This window comes from Melanerpes formicivorus, unplaced genomic scaffold, assembly GCF_026170545.1.
Source record: "Melanerpes formicivorus ecotype bairdi unplaced genomic scaffold, bMelFor1.0.p_v2 SCAF_44, whole genome shotgun sequence".
NCBI lineage: Eukaryota > Metazoa > Chordata > Aves > Piciformes > Picidae > Melanerpes > Melanerpes formicivorus.
The window spans coordinates 2,236,782-2,257,312 of record NW_027142396.1 but is presented as its reverse complement, the minus strand read 5'-3'; the positions used below and the strand labels follow the sequence as shown (position 1 = coordinate 2,257,312).

The 20,531-nt window shown below is 43.2% G+C and overlaps 1 protein-coding gene across 2 annotated transcripts in view; it reads right to left on the bottom strand.

Moving 5' to 3' along the window:
* DIAPH3 (diaphanous related formin 3) overlaps positions 1-20,531 on the bottom strand; it is a 326,528-nt gene that overhangs the window by 100,400 nt on the left and 205,597 nt on the right. For both annotated transcript variants that reach the window (XM_068158905.1, XM_068158906.1), the window contains 2 exons: positions 16,263-16,427; positions 6,009-6,144 (listed from right to left, as the gene is read on the bottom strand). In XM_068158905.1, coding sequence (XP_068015006.1) covers positions 6,009-6,144; positions 16,263-16,427 — 301 coding nt within the window. The remainder of the gene's footprint in view (positions 1-6,008; positions 6,145-16,262; positions 16,428-20,531) is intronic.

Sequence of the window (20,531 nt, the reverse complement as noted above, 5' to 3'; positions counted from 1 at the left end):
ATTGGCCTACTATGCCAGCAATACCCTCCAAACAGGTAACAACTTCTTCAGTATTATGTAGAGCACTTTCACACAAAGAAATGATCACGCCTTCCTCTACCTTACACTGTCAAAACTTCCAAAAGCAGATAAAAGCTGAAGATATGCAAAGAACTTTCAGTATCTAGGAGAATCTAGGAAAAACTAAATGTCTGCATTACAAATAAGACCAGTGGTTAACAAACCAATCTTAGAATGATGACTTCAGGGCTCTAGGACAGTGAGAGAATCTGGGGCACAGGTTGTATTTTCTCCCACCTTCCAGCTGTGGGCAAAGACACCGGAAAGAAGAGGCAAATCCATTCCATCAATACATGGCTCTGTGTCTGGTATCAGCATCAAAACTTTGCATTCTTTGAAAATGGGTTAGATGACACAGGAGCAGGCTTGTTGGCACCAGTTTGGAGCTACCTTTGAAAAAGAGAAGGAGTCATTGCCCAGGGGCTAGCAGGACTCATTGATCAGGTGTCAAACTGGACATGAGGTGGTGTGGAGAAAAAATTAGGCTAGCCTGCGACAATCAGAGGCAGTAGAAGCCAGCAAAGAAACTCCCACAAAACACCTCAAGGGATTCAAGGGGAGCTCTGCTAAAAAAGTGATGCAGCCAACAGCCCAGCTAAGTGCCTCTACATGAATGTACACAATATGGGCAACAAACAGAAGTCGGAAGTTAAGGTGTGGCTAGAAAACGATAACCTGATAGCCACCACTGAAACTTGGTGGAGGAAATCCCTACAACTGAAGCTGGACATGAGCCAGCAATGTGTATTCGCTGCCCACAGGCCAGTCAAATCCTGGGCTGCATTTGAAGCAGCATGGTCAAGAGAGGTGATTCTTCCACTCTACCCTGCTCTAGTGAGACCTCATCTGGAGTACCGTGCCCAACTCTGAGGCCTCCAGCACAAGAGAGATGTGGACCTGATGGATTGGGTCCAAAGGAGTGCCACAAAGATGATCAGAGCACCTCCCCTACAAAGACAGGCTGAAAGAATTGGGCTGTTCACCTTGCCTGGAAAAGAGAAAGCTCTGAAAAGACCTAATTACATTTCAATATTTGAAGGGGACCTACAGGAAGTCTGGGGAAAGACTGTTTAGAAGGGCTTGTAGAGACAAAATGGGAGGCAATGGTTTAAACTGGAACAGGATAGATTTAGGTTGGACATCAGGAGGAACTGCTTTACAATGAGAGTGGTAAAACACTGGAACAGGTTGCCCAAAGATATGGTTGAGGCCCTGGAGACGTTCAAGATCAGACTTTATGTGGCCCTGGGCAGCCTGATCTAGTTGAAGGTGCCTCTGCTCATTGCAGGGGGGTTGGACAACATGACCTTTGAAAATCCCTTCCAACCTGATGAAATCTGTGAAACTGTGAATGATACAAATAATTTTTAGGACCTAGATGGCACTGAGGCCCTGAAAGGTATGGGCACAGGATGAAAGTTGAAGCTGCAGAACCATAAACTGGTCACTAATGGCCAGTCACTGAACAAAAAAGCACCACTTCAAGGACTGGGAAAAGCCTGCTTTTACATTAAGAAAAGAATCAGCAGCTAAGCAAGGGAAAAACATCCAGCTGAAGGCATTGCTGTGGCCTGGGGAATTAATACCCTTTGAAAAATTCTACATCCTGTAATACAAGGACAGACAAAAAGGTCAGGAGCTACCCAGGAACTAAACCCTTTTATAAAAAGATATGATCCCAAACTTGGTGTGCAGAAGGAAAAATAAGATGGTAGAGGAGGAAAAATAAACAAACAACAAACCATGTCAGTTCAAGTCTCACTTGATGAAAACCTCTCAAGTTTCAACATGTTGTCAACTAAGGCCATAACTGGTAGCCACCATTGACAACTCTACAATACCAGCTCTGTGGAGTTTTACATTCACATTAAACTAAGGACACAGATGTTAAGGATTGACTGCTTTGAGTAGGTATTAGTAGTTACTGAGAGTTGTTAGCCATTGGAATGGGCTGCCCAGGGAGGTGGTGGAGTCACCATCCCTGGAGGTGTTCAAGAGGGGATTGGACATGGCACTTGGGGCCATGGTTTAGTCATGAGGTCTGTGGTGACAGGTTGGACTTGATGATCTTTGAGGTCTCTTCCAACCTTGGTGATTCTGTGAAATAATGCTAAGATTCAGTTATAAGAATAACCAGTGCTGCGTGGTTTTGTTGGCCTTTTTGTGCATGTGTGTAGCTGGTTTGAGTTTGGTTTGCGGGCTTTTTTCTTGTTCTTTTTGTGTGTGTGCGTGCTTTGTTGTTGTTCTTTTGTTTTGGGTTGTGGCTTCGTGACTGTGTTGCTTTTTTCTTTTCTTTTCCTTTCTTTTTCTTTTTAATAAAGAAAAGTTTAAGAGAAGTGTTTAAGAAATTCTGAAATGGTATACAGCAGAGTGATACACAGGCAATAGTATAGAGTAGAGTAGAGTAGAGTAGAGTAGAGTAGAGTAGAGTAGAATAGAGTAGAGTAGAATAGAATAGAATAGAATAGATTAGAATAGAATAGAACAGAACAGGTTGGAAGAGACCTTCAAGATCATCCTGTCCAACCCATCATCCAACACCACCTAATCAACTAAACCATGCAACCAAGCACCCTATCAAGTCTCCTTCTGAACACCTCCAATGATGGTGACATTCCTAACCTTCAGGTCATTTTCAGTGAAAGAACAATGCCACCAAAAAATAAAGAGTGCAAACTCTGAGTATACTATGAGGTGTTCATTGAGAGGGGAAAAAACCCATCCTGAAGAACCAGTTAGTACATACACTCTAATCTTCTTCAAGCATGCACTTATTTGAATCCCAGAGGATATTTCCTAGGATGGTGAGTTTTCAGAGTTTTCAGCTGTTTTATTCAAGCAATAATTGAAATAATGCTTCTACAAATTCAAATCTGATCCAGCCACCAAATAAAGAAATTACATACAGCAAAAATCAGGTGTTCCACAGTCACATTCCAGGGTAGGAGTGTTTTGGTATTATGACAGTGTAAGAGACTAAATCTTCTCTCTCTTGGTGTGAATCAACAAAGATGAAAATCATCTTTGCTCCCAGACAATGCCACTGGATGACTCTCTAGAATGTGCATAGACAAGATCATCTCTACCCATCAGCTATCCTGGAAAGGGAGGATGGTGAAAGGACAATGGATTAGTCCCTGATATGTATTGTGTATATGGGCATGTAAAAGGCAAAGGAGGAGGCAGATGCCTCCCCTCTGCCAGACCCCTGTATGCACACAAGGAATACACAGGAAGATTCCCTGGAACAACACCTGGACACATACCTAAAAAAACCTGTGAGTCAAATACTGTATAAATGACCTGAGCAATGCCTGCCCAAGAGAAGAAAACCGGAGAAGATGAAAATACAAAGAGAGAAAAGGACAGACACAGAAGAAAAAGACATTACCATGTAGCTTGGAGGCAGCAGACCAGGAGGTACCTTCTCTCCATGTCCTAGGTTCTGCCTGCTGCAACTCATGAAACTGAAGAGGCTGCTCAGAGAAGGACTTGGACTTTGGTATCTCTCCATCCTATCCTCCATGGCAGACAGCACAAGCCAAGGAGGATGACATCTCCTCCAAGCCAAAGCGGCAGCACCCTTCCTCAGACCCAAACCATCTTGGGGGAGTAGGGGGTGTGGTAATATAATTCTTTTCCTCCTCCCTCTCTCTCTCCCTTCATCTGTTCCATCCACATTAGTCTGCTAATAAATAGCCTAGCTGTTGATATTTTGGCCTTGTTTGTGCCTCTAATTTCATAACACAGGAATATTCAAAAGAACTGAGTCTCTTTCTCTCTCTGGACTGAGACAGACAGGAAGACCTGGTTATAAATTTCTCAGCAAGTCAAGATAGAAAGTTTTTGTGACTGATGTACAGATCTACAGCATGTGTTTTCCACTGCCAGAATTTGGGGTTTGCAATAGATTTTTAAAGTGACATTGCAAACAAGCAAAAGAAACCTCACAAAGAGCTCTGCAGAACAAAAAGCAACTCACCAGTGGCCAGTTTAGTGACTATCAGACTCAAGACATTTCTAGCTTCAAGTGACCCTAACATCATCTTTACCCATCTGCTACTGTTTAGATCAGTCATTCAACCTCAAGAGGCTGTTAACAAGAGCAAGAACTCTGTACATGTACATGATGCAGTGAAAAACCAAGCCACTAAGAGACAAAGCAGTTATTTGCTCAATGACTCTGCTGATCTATAGATAAGAAATACATAGTTCCCTGCTATATTAACTGAAGTAGCAGGTTAATCTACCAGAGGCCTACAAAGACATGGTATATGACTCAGAAATCTGTAACATTGGCACTTTCATTCTGGAAAGCCTGAACATGACATTATGAATAACAGGACTTGAGAGGAGCTTTAATTTTGCCTGAAAGACTATCAATTTCCCATTCAAAGTACTATCAATCATACACATGTGTCTGAGAGAAGACTATCTAACCTCTTTGGAAACACTTCCAACAATGTGTGAAAATGCAGGAAAATGCATGCCCTTTCTTAGTTTGCTGCAACCTCCCCTATCCTCTGTGAGCTTTAAAAGTTTGTCACTGGTAGTTTTCTGATGGGTTCTTGAATTAACTCTGAAGAATTAGAAATTCTGTGTTCAGGGGGCAGCCATCTGGTTTCCTATCTTAAAAGAAAGCTTTTGTCATACACCTCAAGACACATACATTCTTACAAAAATAAATCAAAGACTTTAGTTTCAGAGTTTCTTCAGAGCAAAACACACACCTCCTCTTGCTATTAGTGAAGCGTAGAAGAGACACATAATCATTTATGCCAAAGGTGCCAACTGGCTTTGAGTGGAGAAGTGTTTAACAAGATCTGCTCAGAAAGAAAATGAGAGTAACCCATGACAATGTACCCAGTAAGTCATTCATGTACCATTCTGAAAAGGATTCCAGAAGCTCAGTCTGGTGTAAAACACAGTAGTATAGAGGATCATCAGACATCTTTTTTAGTGGTAAAGAACTCAAGAGTGTCTGCTGTTTCTCTTGGTACAAAAGACATGTCGTAGTTTGGCTGGGTGCCCTCTGCTACAGGGGTGTTTCCTGTGTCCAAAAGTCCAGCCCAGTGGGTGGACACAGGAAATTAGGTTATTTCCTACCATGATCCCTTGCACCACTATAAGTCTCATGGCGGGGTCTGGCACTTCCTCTTTCCTTCCTCTCCGCCACCTGGTAACTGGGGAAGAGATCTCCCGGCCATGGGCCTGGTTAGGCCCAAGGCCACGGGGGGATGGGCAGTCTCAGATCTGGCCAGCTGAGATTAGCCTAGCAGTGGGGGGTGGAAGGAGGAGCCCTGGGGGTTTTGGGTGCACCCTCAGGTGGGGATGGGATCTTTCTGAGTCTGTTTTGGGGTTCTTCTTGTCACTGTGTTTCCAGTTCTCCGCACGCACTCTATTTAAACTTTCCATCACTTTTGCAATCCATTTGTCTGAGTCGTCATTTCTGCGCGTGGTGGGGAGGGGGTTTGCCCCAAGACAACACAACATAAATGAGTAACTTAAAAAATGCATGGCTGAGGTTTCTTTTCAGGCATCGCAATAAGGACCCAGCGAAAGAGCAACGGACATACTCAAAGAGCAGTCTGGAGCGCTTTGAGAAGAAAAACTAATATGCAACCTTAGTTACAAGAAAGAAAATGGCTTTGTGATTTGGAAAAATGTCTGTTTGCAGGTAATGGAAGAGGTTTTAAATACAACTGAACTTGCACAAGGTTGCATACATTCTAATGGAAAAACACAAAGCACCATCACAGCTTCTAACATTGCTTGAGGAAAACAGGCAATTAGAGGCTCATTAACAAATTTAAGAACTTTCTTGCTGTAAACATTAGTGTGTGAAAAACATTAATTTCTTCTATCTTTTCTCATAGCACATGCAGATAATGAAAAAATAGCAGCTTCATTTCCAGCAAAACCCAAGGTAAAGTGCATTTCCTACTTACCCGTTTTCATTTCTAGCAAGCGCTTTTTCTTTTGTTGCCTCTCTTGCTTTTCCTTTTCTGCTTTCTCCTTAGCTATTTTAGCACGCCTCTGTTTCTCTTCTGCTTCCCTTCTTCTCATATTCTCCTTTACTGCTTGCTATGAAAAAAAACCAAAACCCTCTATTAAAAGTGAAGTCTCAGCAAAAACAAAGTGAGGCCCTAAAAATTACGAAACAGCTGTAAAATCACATCTCCTAACCAACCTTCATTTATCAACCCAAATAGCTATTTTCCATTCCATATTTAGAATATTTTATCCAGAAGGAGAAGCAAATTCAGGATAAAATACATTAAAAACATATTCATTGTCCCCCACATGGGGGACTTGATGGGGTACTTGGTGCCATGGGTTAGCTGTTTGGGTGGGTTGGATTGGTTGATGGGTTGGACGCGATGACCTTGAAGGTCTCTTCCAACCTGGTTTGGTTTATTCTATTCTAAATAAGTTTATTCTATTATAAATTCAGCATGAAATACCTCCTAAAAACACACACATTAATGTAGGAAGAACTCAAAGTATCTAAACCACCTGCCTTTATAAAATGGTAAGCATGTTGCTATTTGCACTTCTAGAATAGCATCAACATTTTTGTTTCCCATGCTGCTTCTGTACCAGGCAAAACAAGGCTGCTCAGGTGACTTAGCTGTGCATGATTCCTATCCACATAGGTATGAATTCACTGGGCTTATGAGTTTTTCTTTTCTGATTAATAACTGCACACCATTGTTTATTTTGAAGTATAAAATAAATGAAAACAAACAAACAAACATAAATACTTCAAAGCTGTCAATGAAGCCAAATGAGAACTATGAGGTTCAGAGTTTTAAAAATTGTTATTTTGTGTATTAGAATAGAATAGAGTAGAATAAACCAGGTTGGAAGAGACCTTCAAGATCATCGCGTCCAACCTATCATCCAACACCACCTAATCAACTAAACCATGCAACCAAGAACCCTATCAAGTCTCCTCCTGAACACCTCCAGTGATGGTGATTCCAACACCTCCCCCGGCAGCCCAATGGGAAATCACTCTCTCTGTGTAGAACTTCTCCCTAACCTCCAGCCTAAACCGCCTCTGGTGCAGCTTGAGACTGTGTCCTCTTGTTCTGGTGCTGGTTGCCTGGGAGAAGAGACCAACCCCCACATGGCTACAACCACCCTTAAGGTAGTTGTAGAAAGCAATAAAGTCACCCCTGAGTCTCCTCTTCTCCAGGCTAAGCAACCCCAGCTCCCTCAGTCTTTCCTCATAGGGTTTGTGTTCCAAGCCCCTCACCAACTTCGTTGCTCTTCTCTGGACTCGTTCCAGCAAGTCAACATCCTTCCTAAACTGAGGGGCCCAGAACTGGACACAGGACTCGAGGTGTGGCCTAACCAGTGCTGAGTACAGGGGCAGAATGACCTCCCTGCTCCTGCTGGCCACACTGTTCTTGATGCAGGCCAGGATGCCATTGGCCCTCTTGGCTGCCTGGGCACACTGCAGGCTCATGTTCATCCTATCATCAACCAGCACCCCCAGGTCCCTCCCTGCCTGGCTGCTCTCCAGCCACTCTGACCCCAGCCTGTAGCACTGCATGGGGTTGTTGTGGCCAATGTGCAGAACCTGGCACTTGGATGTGTCAAAACTCATGCCGCTGGATTCTACCCATCTGTCCAGCCTGTTGAGGTCCCTCTGCAAAGCCTCTCTACTCTCCAGCAGATCAACTCCTGCCCCCAGCTTGGTGTCATCTGCACATTTACTAATATTCATACATTTTTTTAAACAAAGCTATTTGAGGATTATCTTTTTATTTTTAGTATTATCTGTGTACCCTGGTAAATTCTCAGTGCTCTCCTGTGGCTTGCATTAAATGTAACATGTCATGCACCTATCCTTCACCACGGAAAGTTTCTCTTTTCAGAATGCAGTTACACACAAAATCTCATCTTTCACAATAGATGAAAGTGTCACCTCCTACAAAACAGCTAACATCTTCACAAGGTCTGAGGCAGAGTCTGCACGTTTGCAGGGATAATTAATGTCTCATGTTGTTTTAAGCAGAAAAATGTCTAGCCTGCACTCAGAGAAGAAAAAAATGAGAATGGACTGGAGAGTACTACAAGGCACAGATGAATGTGGATTACGGCGCTATTTCCATGGGCACCATTTGTAGCATCACTGCAATAAATAGTGACCGAAGGCAGGAAAAAGCAATCACATAAATCCTGTGAGGAAACACCTGCCTTTGATAACTGAAGATCAACAAGCTTTCAATCATGAAAAATGACAATAATGAAATGGGCTTTTTAAACAAAGCAAAACTGTACTTCCACAGTGTCATCTCCAGAGTCACCTCTGCTAATTTTCTTCATGCTGGGGGAAGAGGTGAGAACCCTTCTACAAAATGGTAAAGTCTGGATTCAATTAATTTTAATACATTATTTTCTGGTTTTCAGACTGGGCATTCTGTAAACTAAACTGATGGGCAAAAGTAAATTGTGGTTCAATAACAAGTACAATTTTGGCCAGTCACCAGGGGCGTCCCCCAGGGATCAGTGCTGGGCCCCATCCTCTTTAACATCTTCATTGATGATCTGGATGAGGGGGTCGAGTCAGTCATCAGCAAATTTGCAGATGACACCAAGTTAGGAGCAGATGTTAATCAGTTAGAGGGTAGAAGGGTTCTGCAGAGGGACCTCAACCAACTGGACACATGGGCAGAGTCCAATGGGATGGCATTCAACAAGTCCAAGTGCTGAGTGCTGCACTTTAGCCACGGCAACCCCATGCACAGCTACAGGCTGGGGTGGGAGTGGCTGGAGAGCTGCCAAACAGAGAGGGACCTGGGGGTGCTGATCGACAGCCACCTGAATATGAGCCAGCAGTGTGCCCAGGTGGCCAAGAGGGCCAATGGCATCCTGGCCTGCATTAGGAATAGTGTGGCCAGCAGGAGCAGGGAAGTCATTGTGCCCCTGTACTCTGCATTGGTTAGGCCACACCTTGAGTACTGTGTCCAGTTTTGGGCCCCTCAGTTTAAGAAGGATATCGAGACACTTGAACGAATCCAGAGAAGGGCAACAAGGCTGGGGAGAGGCCTTGAACACAAGCCCTGTGAGGAGAGGCTGAGGGAGCTGGGATTGTTTAGCCTGGAGAAGAGGAGGCTCAGGGGTGACCTCATTGCCCTCTACAACTACCTGAAAGGTGGTTGTAGCCAGGAAGGGGTTGGTCTCTTCTCCCAGGCAACCAGCACCAGAACAAGGGGACTCAGTCTCAAGCTGTGCCAGGGGAAGTTTAGGCTTGAGGTGAGGAGAAAGTTCTGCACCAAGAGAGTCATTGGTCATTGGAATGGGCTGCCCGGGCAGGTGGTGGAGTCACCATCCCTGGAGGTGTTCAAGAGGGGACTGGACATCGCGCTTGGTGCCATGGTCTAGTCATGAGCATCCTCGAGGTCTCTTCCCACCTTGGCAATACTGTGATACTGTGAAATTTCTACTTTGCATCTACTTTAGCCCACAAAAGATCAGTAGGCCTCAGTCTCAGACTGCAGTAATCCAAATGTAACTGTCTGTTCCTTTCTAATCACACTGATCAACTGGCCTTGATTTAGTAGCTCAGACTTTCATATGCAGTGAAAACTGGATGCTTTTGAGTACCACAGCTTGCCTCCCACTTTTTTCTCTATCACGACAACTGGTCTTCCATAAGTTCTGTACCACAACTTAGAATTTCAGGCTGGTGATGCCGTGTGTACAATTTAAGACACCTCTCCGGGATACCAGGCACTTCTGCTGCTAGGTCTGCTTCGAGACACCAGGTAGACAGCTCCCCAAATTCCCCTAACTGTATCTGTCACCGAACTAACTCTGTTTTAAACCAACTGAAAACTTACTGCGTATGCATCTCCCTTGACTAGAACACAAGATTAGACACAAGCTCACATACAGATACCAATGTTTAGAGATCTATGCCTTAGAGCCAAATCCTAGATATTCTGTATGCTTTCATTAAAAAAAAAAGTGTCTAAAGTAAAAGAACTGTCACAAGAATTGTCACAAAGTTGACTGAGACATACACATATTTGTCTCTCCCTCTGCTTGCCTTTGAAAGATTAAATGTCTTAACACTTCCTTGCTCAAAAGGCTTATAAAGTTAAGCGTGGTCTGGCTGCATCTGCTGTACATGAGCAGCACTACATTTAGCATAAGGCAAAGCATGCAAAGTTAACTTTCAGAAGAATTACCAAAGTACGTGCCTTTTGCATACAATATCAAGGCCTATGGTTTCTCAGATGGAGGCATTCTTGTGTTTGGATTGCTTCTGCTTTCCATTCAGGTATTTACAGAATATAAAAGTAGAGACTATGAAACAAACTCTTCCTAGGTTGCTCTTCTCTGGTTCTTTAAGTCAATTCTTAGGTTTAGGGAGCGAGATAGATGCTCTTTATGCCTTCCCAGAGGAGTGAAAAACCTGCTCCACACAGGTTTGGAAAGAATTGGAAATTTAAACGGAAGTACTATTCCCAAATCTGTATCCCCAGTACAAAAGCATACACAGTAAGCATTCACACTACACAAATTCATATTCAGCCTCAACCCAGCTCCCATATCTGAGCTTACCACAGAACCTCCTTAGGCCAAAACTTTCCAAAGCCTCCACCCAAACCAGGCCAAAACCCAGATCTCAAATGCCTCCCCCCAACCACCCTGCCTTCCCCCCCAACCACCCTGCCTTCCCCCCCAACCACCCTGCCTTCCCCCCCAACCACCCTGCCTTCCCCCCCAACCAGGCCAAATGGTGCAGCTAAAAATTAGCTTTGCCAAGGCCAAGCCAGGCAGCAAGCCTCCCCCACAAACCAGAAATAACTGTCTGCGTGCAGCTGGGAGCAGAGAGAGAGGGAAGAAAAAGGGCAGAATTAACTCTGCAGTCAGTTTATAGAGAGGGGATGCAGGCATTATGGAAAGAAATAACAAAAAATTACATTTTTCTGGTGTCCATCTCCCTGCACCTCTCTGGTACTTGAGAAGACTCATAACTTAAACCCACAACGCATGTTTCTGCTGCAGAGCAATCGGCAGAGCAATCTGCAGCAGAGGATAAGAGTGCAGGAATAGGAATAGGAATACTGTACTGTCTCAGGCATAAGAGTTCTTTACTCAGGGCCTCTTTCCCTTGCTCTCCTTCAGTGCACAAGAAAAAAATCTATCCATTAAACAGACACAAGAAGAGGTAATACTACAATTGCTTTGTCTTATTTCAGAAAGCTAAACTTCCAAGGAAAGGAATGAGCCTGTTAGTGGTACCTCTGGTGCTGTGAAAGCACAGGAGTTTAACAGAGATGTCTGATACTTAAGATGTTCCACTGACTGTAACAGTAATTTAGCTCAGGAGATAAAGTACTGAAGGTAAGGTGCTTCAATCATTTTTTTGGATTTGGCTAACTGTGCTCTGGATTTGGTGTTCACAGAGTGTGAATAACAGCTGTTACAGTTGCTGAGTAACACCAAAGTACAAAGTGCAGTCCAAAGTTAGCTCTGAACCTGAAGTTTATGCCTCCAGATTGAAACATGCTTTTAAAAAAAATATGTAAAACATTTTTATTATTTCAGAACAACAACTCCCCCTCTACTCAGCTCTGCTGAGAGCCCACCTAGAGTACTGTGTCCAGTTCTGGAGCCCCTATTACAAGAGGGATATGGAGGTGCTGGAACGTGTCCAGAGAAGGGCCACAAGGATGATCAGAGGGCTGGAGCACCTCTCCTATGAGGACAGACTGAAGGAGTTGGGGCTGTTCAGTCTGCAGAAGAGAAGGCTCCCAGGTGACCTCATTGTGGCCTTCCAGTATCTGAAGTGGGCCTACAGGAAGGCTGGGGAAGGACTTCTCAGGATCTCAGGTAGTGATAGGACTAGGGGGAATGGAATGAAGCTGGAGGTGGGGAGATTCAGGCTGGATGTAAGGAGGAAGTTCTTCCCCATGAGAGTGGTGAAGCCCTGGAATGGGTTGTCCAGGGAGGTAGTTGAGGCCCCGTCCCTGGAGGTGTTTAAGCCCAGGCTGGATGAGGCTCTGGGCAGCCTGATCTAGTGTGGGGTGTCCCTGCCCATGGCAGGGGGTTGGAACTAGATGATCCTTGTGGTCCCTTCCAACCCTGACTGATAGCATGATACTATGATTATAAGTAGGCAAGTACTGTACATAAATTATCATCTTTGCTTGACAACAAAGATGACTGAACTTCACTGTCCCACGCCTACTGGTGACTTAAGCAGTCTTTTAGTTTTAGATTCTAAGAATTTTTTTTAATTTTTTTTTTCAGCACTAAATTTAAGTACTTTGAGTTAAGTTTCTGTCCTGGTTTTGACTCAGCCAGCAGCTGAGCCCTGGCAGTACTCTGGCAACAGACGGGTTTCCACACCACCCCCTCCAGGTGGGCAATGAGGAAAGAACCCAAGAGAAGTTAAGATAAGGAAGACTGTCTGTAGTAGATAGCAGGAAAGTAAACAACAAAAAAAAAAAGGTCTATGTAGCAGCAAGGGAACAGAAAAAACATGAGCCACACACATCTGAGAACCAAAGCACAAAAGTGCTGCCCCCCAACCGGAAGCGGGGAAAAAGCAACAGGAAATTTTACAAGATGTAGAACACAATTCATCCCCAGTCCCAGTTGGCCTTTCCCTTTTGCAGTGAGCATGATGCCAGTGTGGTGTTGAATAACTGTCTACTGCCCAGCATTCACTGAGACACTGTGTGCACGTTGGGGGGGCACAGGTATCCTGTCCTGTCCCCATCCTTTCTAGTAGGGCCAGCCAGCTAAAACCAATACAGTTTCCTAGGATGTCAGCCAGCTTCACTTTCTGTCAGTAATCAAGAGCAATGCTAAACAATCATGAAAATCAGACCTCAGGTGTATCACACTAGGCATTTAAAAAATCTTTCCCCAAACCTCTCAAAGTGTGGCAGCTACTCAATATTTTTAGTGTAATTGAATAATAGGGCATTTCATGCCTTATCTCCACACCTTTTACATACAGCCTTCAAACTGTGCTCCACAAAATGCAATTATTAATTTTCCCCAAGGCTTCTTCTGTCATGCTCATCAATAACATCTAACTGTTTCAGAGCATTGACTAATTTATCTTTATAACACTGCTGTGAAGCAGGGGTTAATATTAGTGCTAATTTTACAGACAGAAAAAAAATAGGTGGAAATTAAGATGTGATATGAGTCACCTTTTCCAAGTTATACAAATAAATTCATATGCAGTTGGGAACTTGCTGTTTTATTCTTCCATTTCATCACTGAGAAAGAGTTGCTTGCCAGCCAAGTGTTCAGAACACAAGAGAGAAAAAATACTTTTGCGAAGGTGTCTAGATGTCTGCCTTAGACTGCTCTAAGACAAAGCGCTGCTAAATAACAATGAGTTTAAGAGTGGCATCCTGGACTGTATCAAGAATAGTGTGGCCAGCAGGAGCAGGGTCATTGTACCCCTGTACTCTACACTGTTTAGGCCACACCTTGAGTACTGTGTTCAGTTTTGGGCCCTGCAATTTAAGAAGGACATCAAGACACTTGAACGTGTCCAGAGAAGGGCAACAAGGCTGGGGAGAGGCCTCAAGCACAAGCCCTGTGAGGAGAGGCTGAGGGAGCTGGGATTGTTTAGCCTGGAGGAGGCTCAGGGGAGATCTCATTGCTGCCTACAACTACCTGAAGGGTGGTTGTAGCCAGGAGGAGTTGGTGTCTTCTCTCAAGCAACCAGCACCAGAACAAGAGGACACAGTCTCAAGCTGTGCCAGGGGAAGTTTAGGCTCGAGGTGAGGAGAAAGTTCTTCACTGAGAAAGTTGTTAGCCATTGGAATGTGCTGCCCAGGGAGGTGGTGGAGTCACCATCCCTGGAGGTGTTCAAGAAGGGATTGGATGTGGCACTTGGTGCCATGGTTTAGTCATGAGGTCTGTGGTGACAGGTTGGACTTGATGATCTTTGAGGTCTCTTCCAACCTTGGTGATACGTATACTGTGACAATTACGGTTTTAAGTACGTTCTGAGCACTGCACAAAACCAGCTATTCTGGATCAACTTGGATCAGCCTAATATTTGTTTCTCAAATTTGATTTAATTAAAATATTTAAAATAATAACAAAACACTATTTATTTGCCTCTCCCACTGTGGTGGTCTTAGGCTATGCCTTTAAGATTTAGGTACAGATTTTGAGCAGAAAAGAGGAGAAATATAAATAAATCACTATTGGGTGTAAAAAGGAAAACAAAAGATTATTCTAAACAAATTTATTTAGAATAAACCAAACCAGGTTGGAAGAGACCTTCAAGATCATCGCATCCAACCCATCAACCAATCCAACCCACCCAAACAGCTAACCCATGGCACCAAGTACCCCATCAAGTCTCCTCCTGAACACCTCCAATGATGGCGACTCCACCACCTCCCTGGGCAGCCCATTCCAATGGGCAATTACCCAATTAATTGCCCACAATCAATGGGCAATTAATTGGGTAAGTATCTAGAATAAGATGGGCTGTACCTAAACAATTCTTTCTCTTCTTTCCTGATTTCTAGTGTTTTGCTTCACTCGGGAGAGGTTAATCAGCTTGTTGGCTGGCCTTGGCTGAAATTGTTTAGTTAAGTCGAAGCCACTGCTTCATCTCCACTCCTTTTCTCTCTTGGAACAGGGGGGTCCCTGGTTTCTGACAAGGGGGGGTATTAGTGTTGTTTGCTAATTGTAAATATCTCTATAATATTGTAAGTACTGTATATTTTGTACATAGTCATTGCATTCCATTGTAGAGTGTAGTTCTTGCTTGTAAATACAGCTTCATTTGCTTCTAACTGAGTTGGTCTGGCAAAGTTAATGCCGGAGGGAAACTTCAACCCACCACACACACCAAAGATCGTCTCTTTTTAAAGGAAAAAGGAGAATAAGCATTTTAAAAATACATAGAACCTAAATTCCTAGACAATTAAAGACCACTAGAAACAGACCAAGTTTGAGGAAAACATAAGGTTTTTTCTTAAGTAAGAGTAAGGAGCTCTGAGTTTCCATAGCAGGCAACCTACTTAGAAACACCAACCTTGATACCGATTAAGTGATGCAGGCAAATGAAAATTAAACAAATCTTGGGTTTGGATTTTGCATGGGAAGAATTTGCATTATAAATAGAGAATAATTGCTAGAATATTTATAAGTAAATAACAATCATCTTTTAAACAGCAAACACAGATGTGTTTAGAAAAGGTACGGTTTCAGGTTTTTCCCCTTCAAGTTATAAACAAATATAAGAGGCTGGGTTTAAACTTAGATTCATTGTTATTTCTAATTCGTTCAGAAAGAAGTAATCCACAAATAGCAATTCAAAACTGCATTATCCTTGAGATACTCTATCAATTTAGGACGTGCAAAGTAAAATTTCTGATACTAGTATCATAGTATCATAGTATCAGTCAGGGTTGGAAGGGACCACAAGGATCAGCTAGTTCCAACCCCCCTGCCATGGGCAGGGACACCCCACACTAGAGCAGGCTGGCCAGAGCCTCATCCAGCCTGCTCTTAAACACCTCCAGGGATGGGGCCTCAACCACCTCCCTGGACAACTCATTCCAGGGTTTCACCACTCTCATGGTGAAGAACCTCCTCCTCACATCCAGCCTGAATCTCCCCACCTCCAGCTTCATTCCATTCCCCCTACTCCTATCACTACCTGAGATCCTCCCCAGCCTTCTTGTAGGCCCCCTTCAGATACTGGAAGGCCACAATTAGGTCACCTGGGAGCCTTCTCTTCTGCAGACTGAACAGCCCCAACTCCTTCAGTCTGTCCTCATAGGAGAGGTGCTCCAGCCCTCTGATCATCCTCATGGCCCATCTCTGGACACCTTCCAGCACCTCCAGATCCCTCTTGTAATAGGGGCTCCAGAACTGGACACAGTACTCTAGGTGGGGTCTCATCAGAGCTGAGTAGAGGGGGAGAATCACCTCCCTTGATCTGCTGGCCACACTTCTCTTGATGCAGCCCAGGATCCGATTGGCTTTGCGGGCTGTAAGTGCACATTGAGAGCTCATGTTGAGCTTCTTGTCAACCAGCACCCCCAAGTCTCTCTCCTCTGAGAGCACTGAATACTATTTGAGAAGGGAGAAAATTATTTTCTGTTTGTTCTGAAATACCTGAAGAAAATTAAGAGTTACAAAAATAATTCCTAAGAAACATTAGGCGTAAAATAAACAGATCATACCATGAACATTGTCCTGAAGTTGTTTAAGTCTGTTAAGAACTCCTCCACTGAAACTTTCTTCAGATCAAGGGCATAATATCCCATCACATTCTGATAGAGCTTTTCCATGTTCTCATGCATCCGTGAGAGTTTCTGAAAATCTTCTCTGGCATGAAGCAGAAAGCTGTATGCTGCTGTTAAGGTTGCAAGAATGTTCAGTGACTCCAGTCAAAGTTTACTTAAAACTGATCTGTATTTCACGTCTATTTTTCATTCGCATCAAACGAAGTACCAAAAGAATTCCTTGAATGTCCTACAGGCTTTCTGGTATTTCCTGTGTATGTTAAGTCTATGAATAAATCAGGGTTCTAGTACCATAGTATCATAGTATCATTCAGGGTTGGAAGGGACCACAAGGATCATCTAGTTCCAACCCCCCTGCCATGGGCAGGGACACCTCACACTAGATCAGGCAGGACAGAGCCTCAACCAGCCTGGTCTTAAACACCTCCAGGGATGGGGCCTCAACCACCTCCCTGGACAACCCATTCCAGGGTTTCACCACTCTCATGGGGAAGAATCTCCTCCTCACATCTAGCCTGAATCTCCCCATTTCCAGCTTCATTCCATTCCCCCTAGTCCTATCACCAAAATTTTTTAAGCACTTTAAAGGTTACTCTATTGGCATATAATATTCTACGAAATGAAATGTAGGGGACTAATCTAACTTCAAACACTGATGTAGTTTATTTAGTATTGTTGTCATCTCGTTGAAGCTACATGTTTAGGGATAAAAATGACAATTTACATGGAATTTAGGAGCAGGTATCAATAATTCACAGAATCATAGAATAGAATAGAATAGAATAGAATAGAATAGAATAGAATAGAATAGAATAGAATAGAATAGAATAGAATAGAATAGAATAGAATAGAATAGGACAGGACAGGACAGGACTAGACCAGACCAGGTTGGAAGAGACCTCCAAGGTCATCGTGTCCAACCCATCAACAAATCAAACCCACCCAAACAACTAAACCATGGCACCAAGCACCCCATCAAGTCTCCCCATGAACACCTCCAATGATGGTGACTCCAACACCTCCCCCGGGCAGCCCATTCCAATGGGCAATCACTCTCTCTGTATAGAACTTCTTCCTAACATCCAGCCTAAACCTCCCCTGGTGCAGCCTGAGACTGTGTCCTTTTGTTCTGGTGCTGGCTGCCTGGGAGAAGAGACCAACATCCGCTTGTCTACAACCCCCCTTAAGGTAGTTGTAGAGAGCAATAAGGTCACCCCTGAGTCTCCTCCTCTCCAAGGTTGGAAGGGACCTTAAAGATCATCAAGTCCAACCTGTCACCACAGACCCCATGACTAAACCATAGCACCAAGTGCCACATCCAATCCCCTCTTGAACACCTCCAGGGATGGTGACTCCACCACCTCCCTGGGCAGCCCTGTTCCTAGCCAAATTAGAGTAAAATAAAGAAATGCTATAAGTAAAAAATTATCTTAGAAACTTTTCTTTTAATGCTGTTGTAGCAAGAGTAGTGCATTTTGTTTCTCTTTCTGGTAGCTGCATCAGGTGTTTATGCTTTTTCTAAGACTATCAGCAATGTTAATACAATTTAATTAAGTTAGAGGTGAAAACAATAGAACCACATCTACAAAAGACAGAAGATTTATAAACAGCAGCAAAATACTGCATAAAAAAAGGAAATAAACTCTCTTTATAGTATAACTTGTCAAAGAAGCTCAAAGAACAAATATTGTATGTAGTCATTTCTTTATGCAGGACAACTTTGTAAAGTGTTTACTTCACTGGAATAGCTGCTAAACAATTATTCACCTTCCATTATTCTCCTGCTGCAGGAATGACTACAAAGGAAAAGAAATGGCAATTTTACCTTTGCTCTCAATTGCTTACTCCAACTATTGCAAAAGAGAATTTATTGTATTTGTATACTTTGTGCTACAGGTAAATGCACTCTGGCCACTTCATTTTATAAAGCATAAGATTTTTAATCAAGTACCTGAAAATCTAGACCAACAGAATTTTTGTCCACAGTGCTGTTTAAAACACACAGTAAAAATTTACTGCTGGATGACTGCTTTCACTCTTCAGGGCTTTTTTTTTTCTGATGCACTCGTTTTTGTTTTGTTTAGAGGGTAATCCTGTCTCAATTTCATTCTTCAATGTCACTGTGTTTTGTTAACATTGCTTTTAAAATGCCAAATAAGCTGTTAATGGGTTTCTTTTTGTGATGCACAATGCATTTCAGCGAGGCATACAATACTGTTCTGGGACACATGCAGGAAAGGAGAAACAATGCACTACCACAACATTCAAATTCGTCACTATGGTGGCAGTTAGCTGGATCTGCAAGAGCAGAACAGTCTCCACTAGGACAGTCTGGTAGAAAAGGACTAACTGAAGCCTAGGTTTGATTACTTTAAATGGTACATCTCCCCTATAACTTGATTTCAAGACTTTCTTTTCTTCTGACAAGGCTCCATAGCCAACATGAGCTTCTTTCCTTTTTTCTACTGACTTGACAAGATGAAGCTCATGAGCAACTTCAGACTTCCTGTGTTGACAAGTTAGCCATAGCTCAGAGAGAATTGATGTTGCTGATGCACTTTTCTTTTCAAATCAGAATCTCTCTCCTTCCTTTAGCTCCCAAGATGCAAAAGGCTCATAGGAAACTACCCTTCAGAGTTGAGTTTCCTTTAAAAATTATTAAGGGTGTCAAAATCTATTGGTGCAACAGCAAGGAAAGTAGTATGCAAAAATGGCCTAAATATTAAATTAGTGGAAAAGGATTATGGGAAAGAACATGTGACAAAACACAAGTTGAGACCAATGTCAGCTGTTTAAAAACAAAACAAACACACACAAAAAAAACCCCAAACCAAACCAGCAAGCAACTGTAAAAGGAAACAGTAAAATTAATGCTGAGTGAAACTAGAAACAAGCACTGCTACAGTGCAGGATTTTTTTAACCTACAAATTAGGATATTTATTATCTGTGATTCTTAGTTCATTAACAGAACTTAAGGAAAATGGCACTATTTTCTTGCAACAACAAGGCTGTTAATTTCTACAGGATGGAGAGGTGTGGGAAAACAAGATAAATTTGTCTTGTGGTCACTATGTATAAATACCATGCACCAAACATTCCAGTAACTTTCCTTAGCTTTCAAGGAAGGGAAACAAAAAATCTGACAAGTTTAAATTACCAATAAAATGCATAGCTCATCTCATAAATGAGTAATAGGATCAAGAATACCCTAAAAAGGAAATCTGGGGGGTGAGGAGGTGAGAGAAACAAAACTTCTCTGTGATACTCTGTAAGACATAGCCAGGCAGAGAGGGACCTGGAGGTACGGGTTGATGTTAGGCTGAACATGAGACAGCAGTGTGCCCAGGCAGCCAAGAGGGCCAATGGCATCTGGCCTGTATCAGGAACAGTGTGGCCAGCAGGAGCAGGGAGGTCATTCTCTCCCTGTACACTGCACTGGTTAGGCCACACCTTGAGTCCTGTGTCCAGTTCTAGGCCCCTCAGTTTAGGAAGGATGTTGACTTGCTGGAACGTGTCCAGAGAAGGGCAATGAAGTTGGTGAAGGATTTGGAGCACAAGGCCTATGAGGAGAGGCTGAGGGAGCTGGGGTTGTTTAGCCTGCAGAAGAGGAGGCTCAGGGGAGACCTTATTGCTCTCTACAACTACCTGAAGGGAGGTTGTAGACAAGCAGATGATGGTCTCTTCTTCCAGGCAACCAGCACCAGAACAAGAGGACACAGTCTCAGGCTGCACCAGGGGAGGTTCAGGCTGGATGTTAGGAAGAAATTCTATACAGAGAGAGTGATTGCCCATTGGAATGGGCTGCCTGGGGAGGTGGTGGAGTCACCATCATTGGAGGTGTTCAGGAGGAATATTGATAGGGTGCTTGGTGGCATGGTTTAGTTGATTAGGTGGTGTTGGATGATGGGTTGGACGCGATGATCTTGAAGGTCTCTTCTAACCTGGTCTATTCTATTCTATTCTATTCTATTCTATTCTATTCTATTCTATCCTATCATATCCTATTCTATTGTATTCTAAAGTTACAGCTATGCTAATAGAGTTCATATAAGCACTGTAGTATTAAAAATTACTCCCCTTGCCCATGCACAATTTTAAACTCAAAATACAGTGCTGAAAAGATGCTTTACAATCCAGTATTTCAGACATGATGAATCCTAAGATTTTTGTTTTGCTTCTGGTGTATTGTGGGATACCTCTATGCT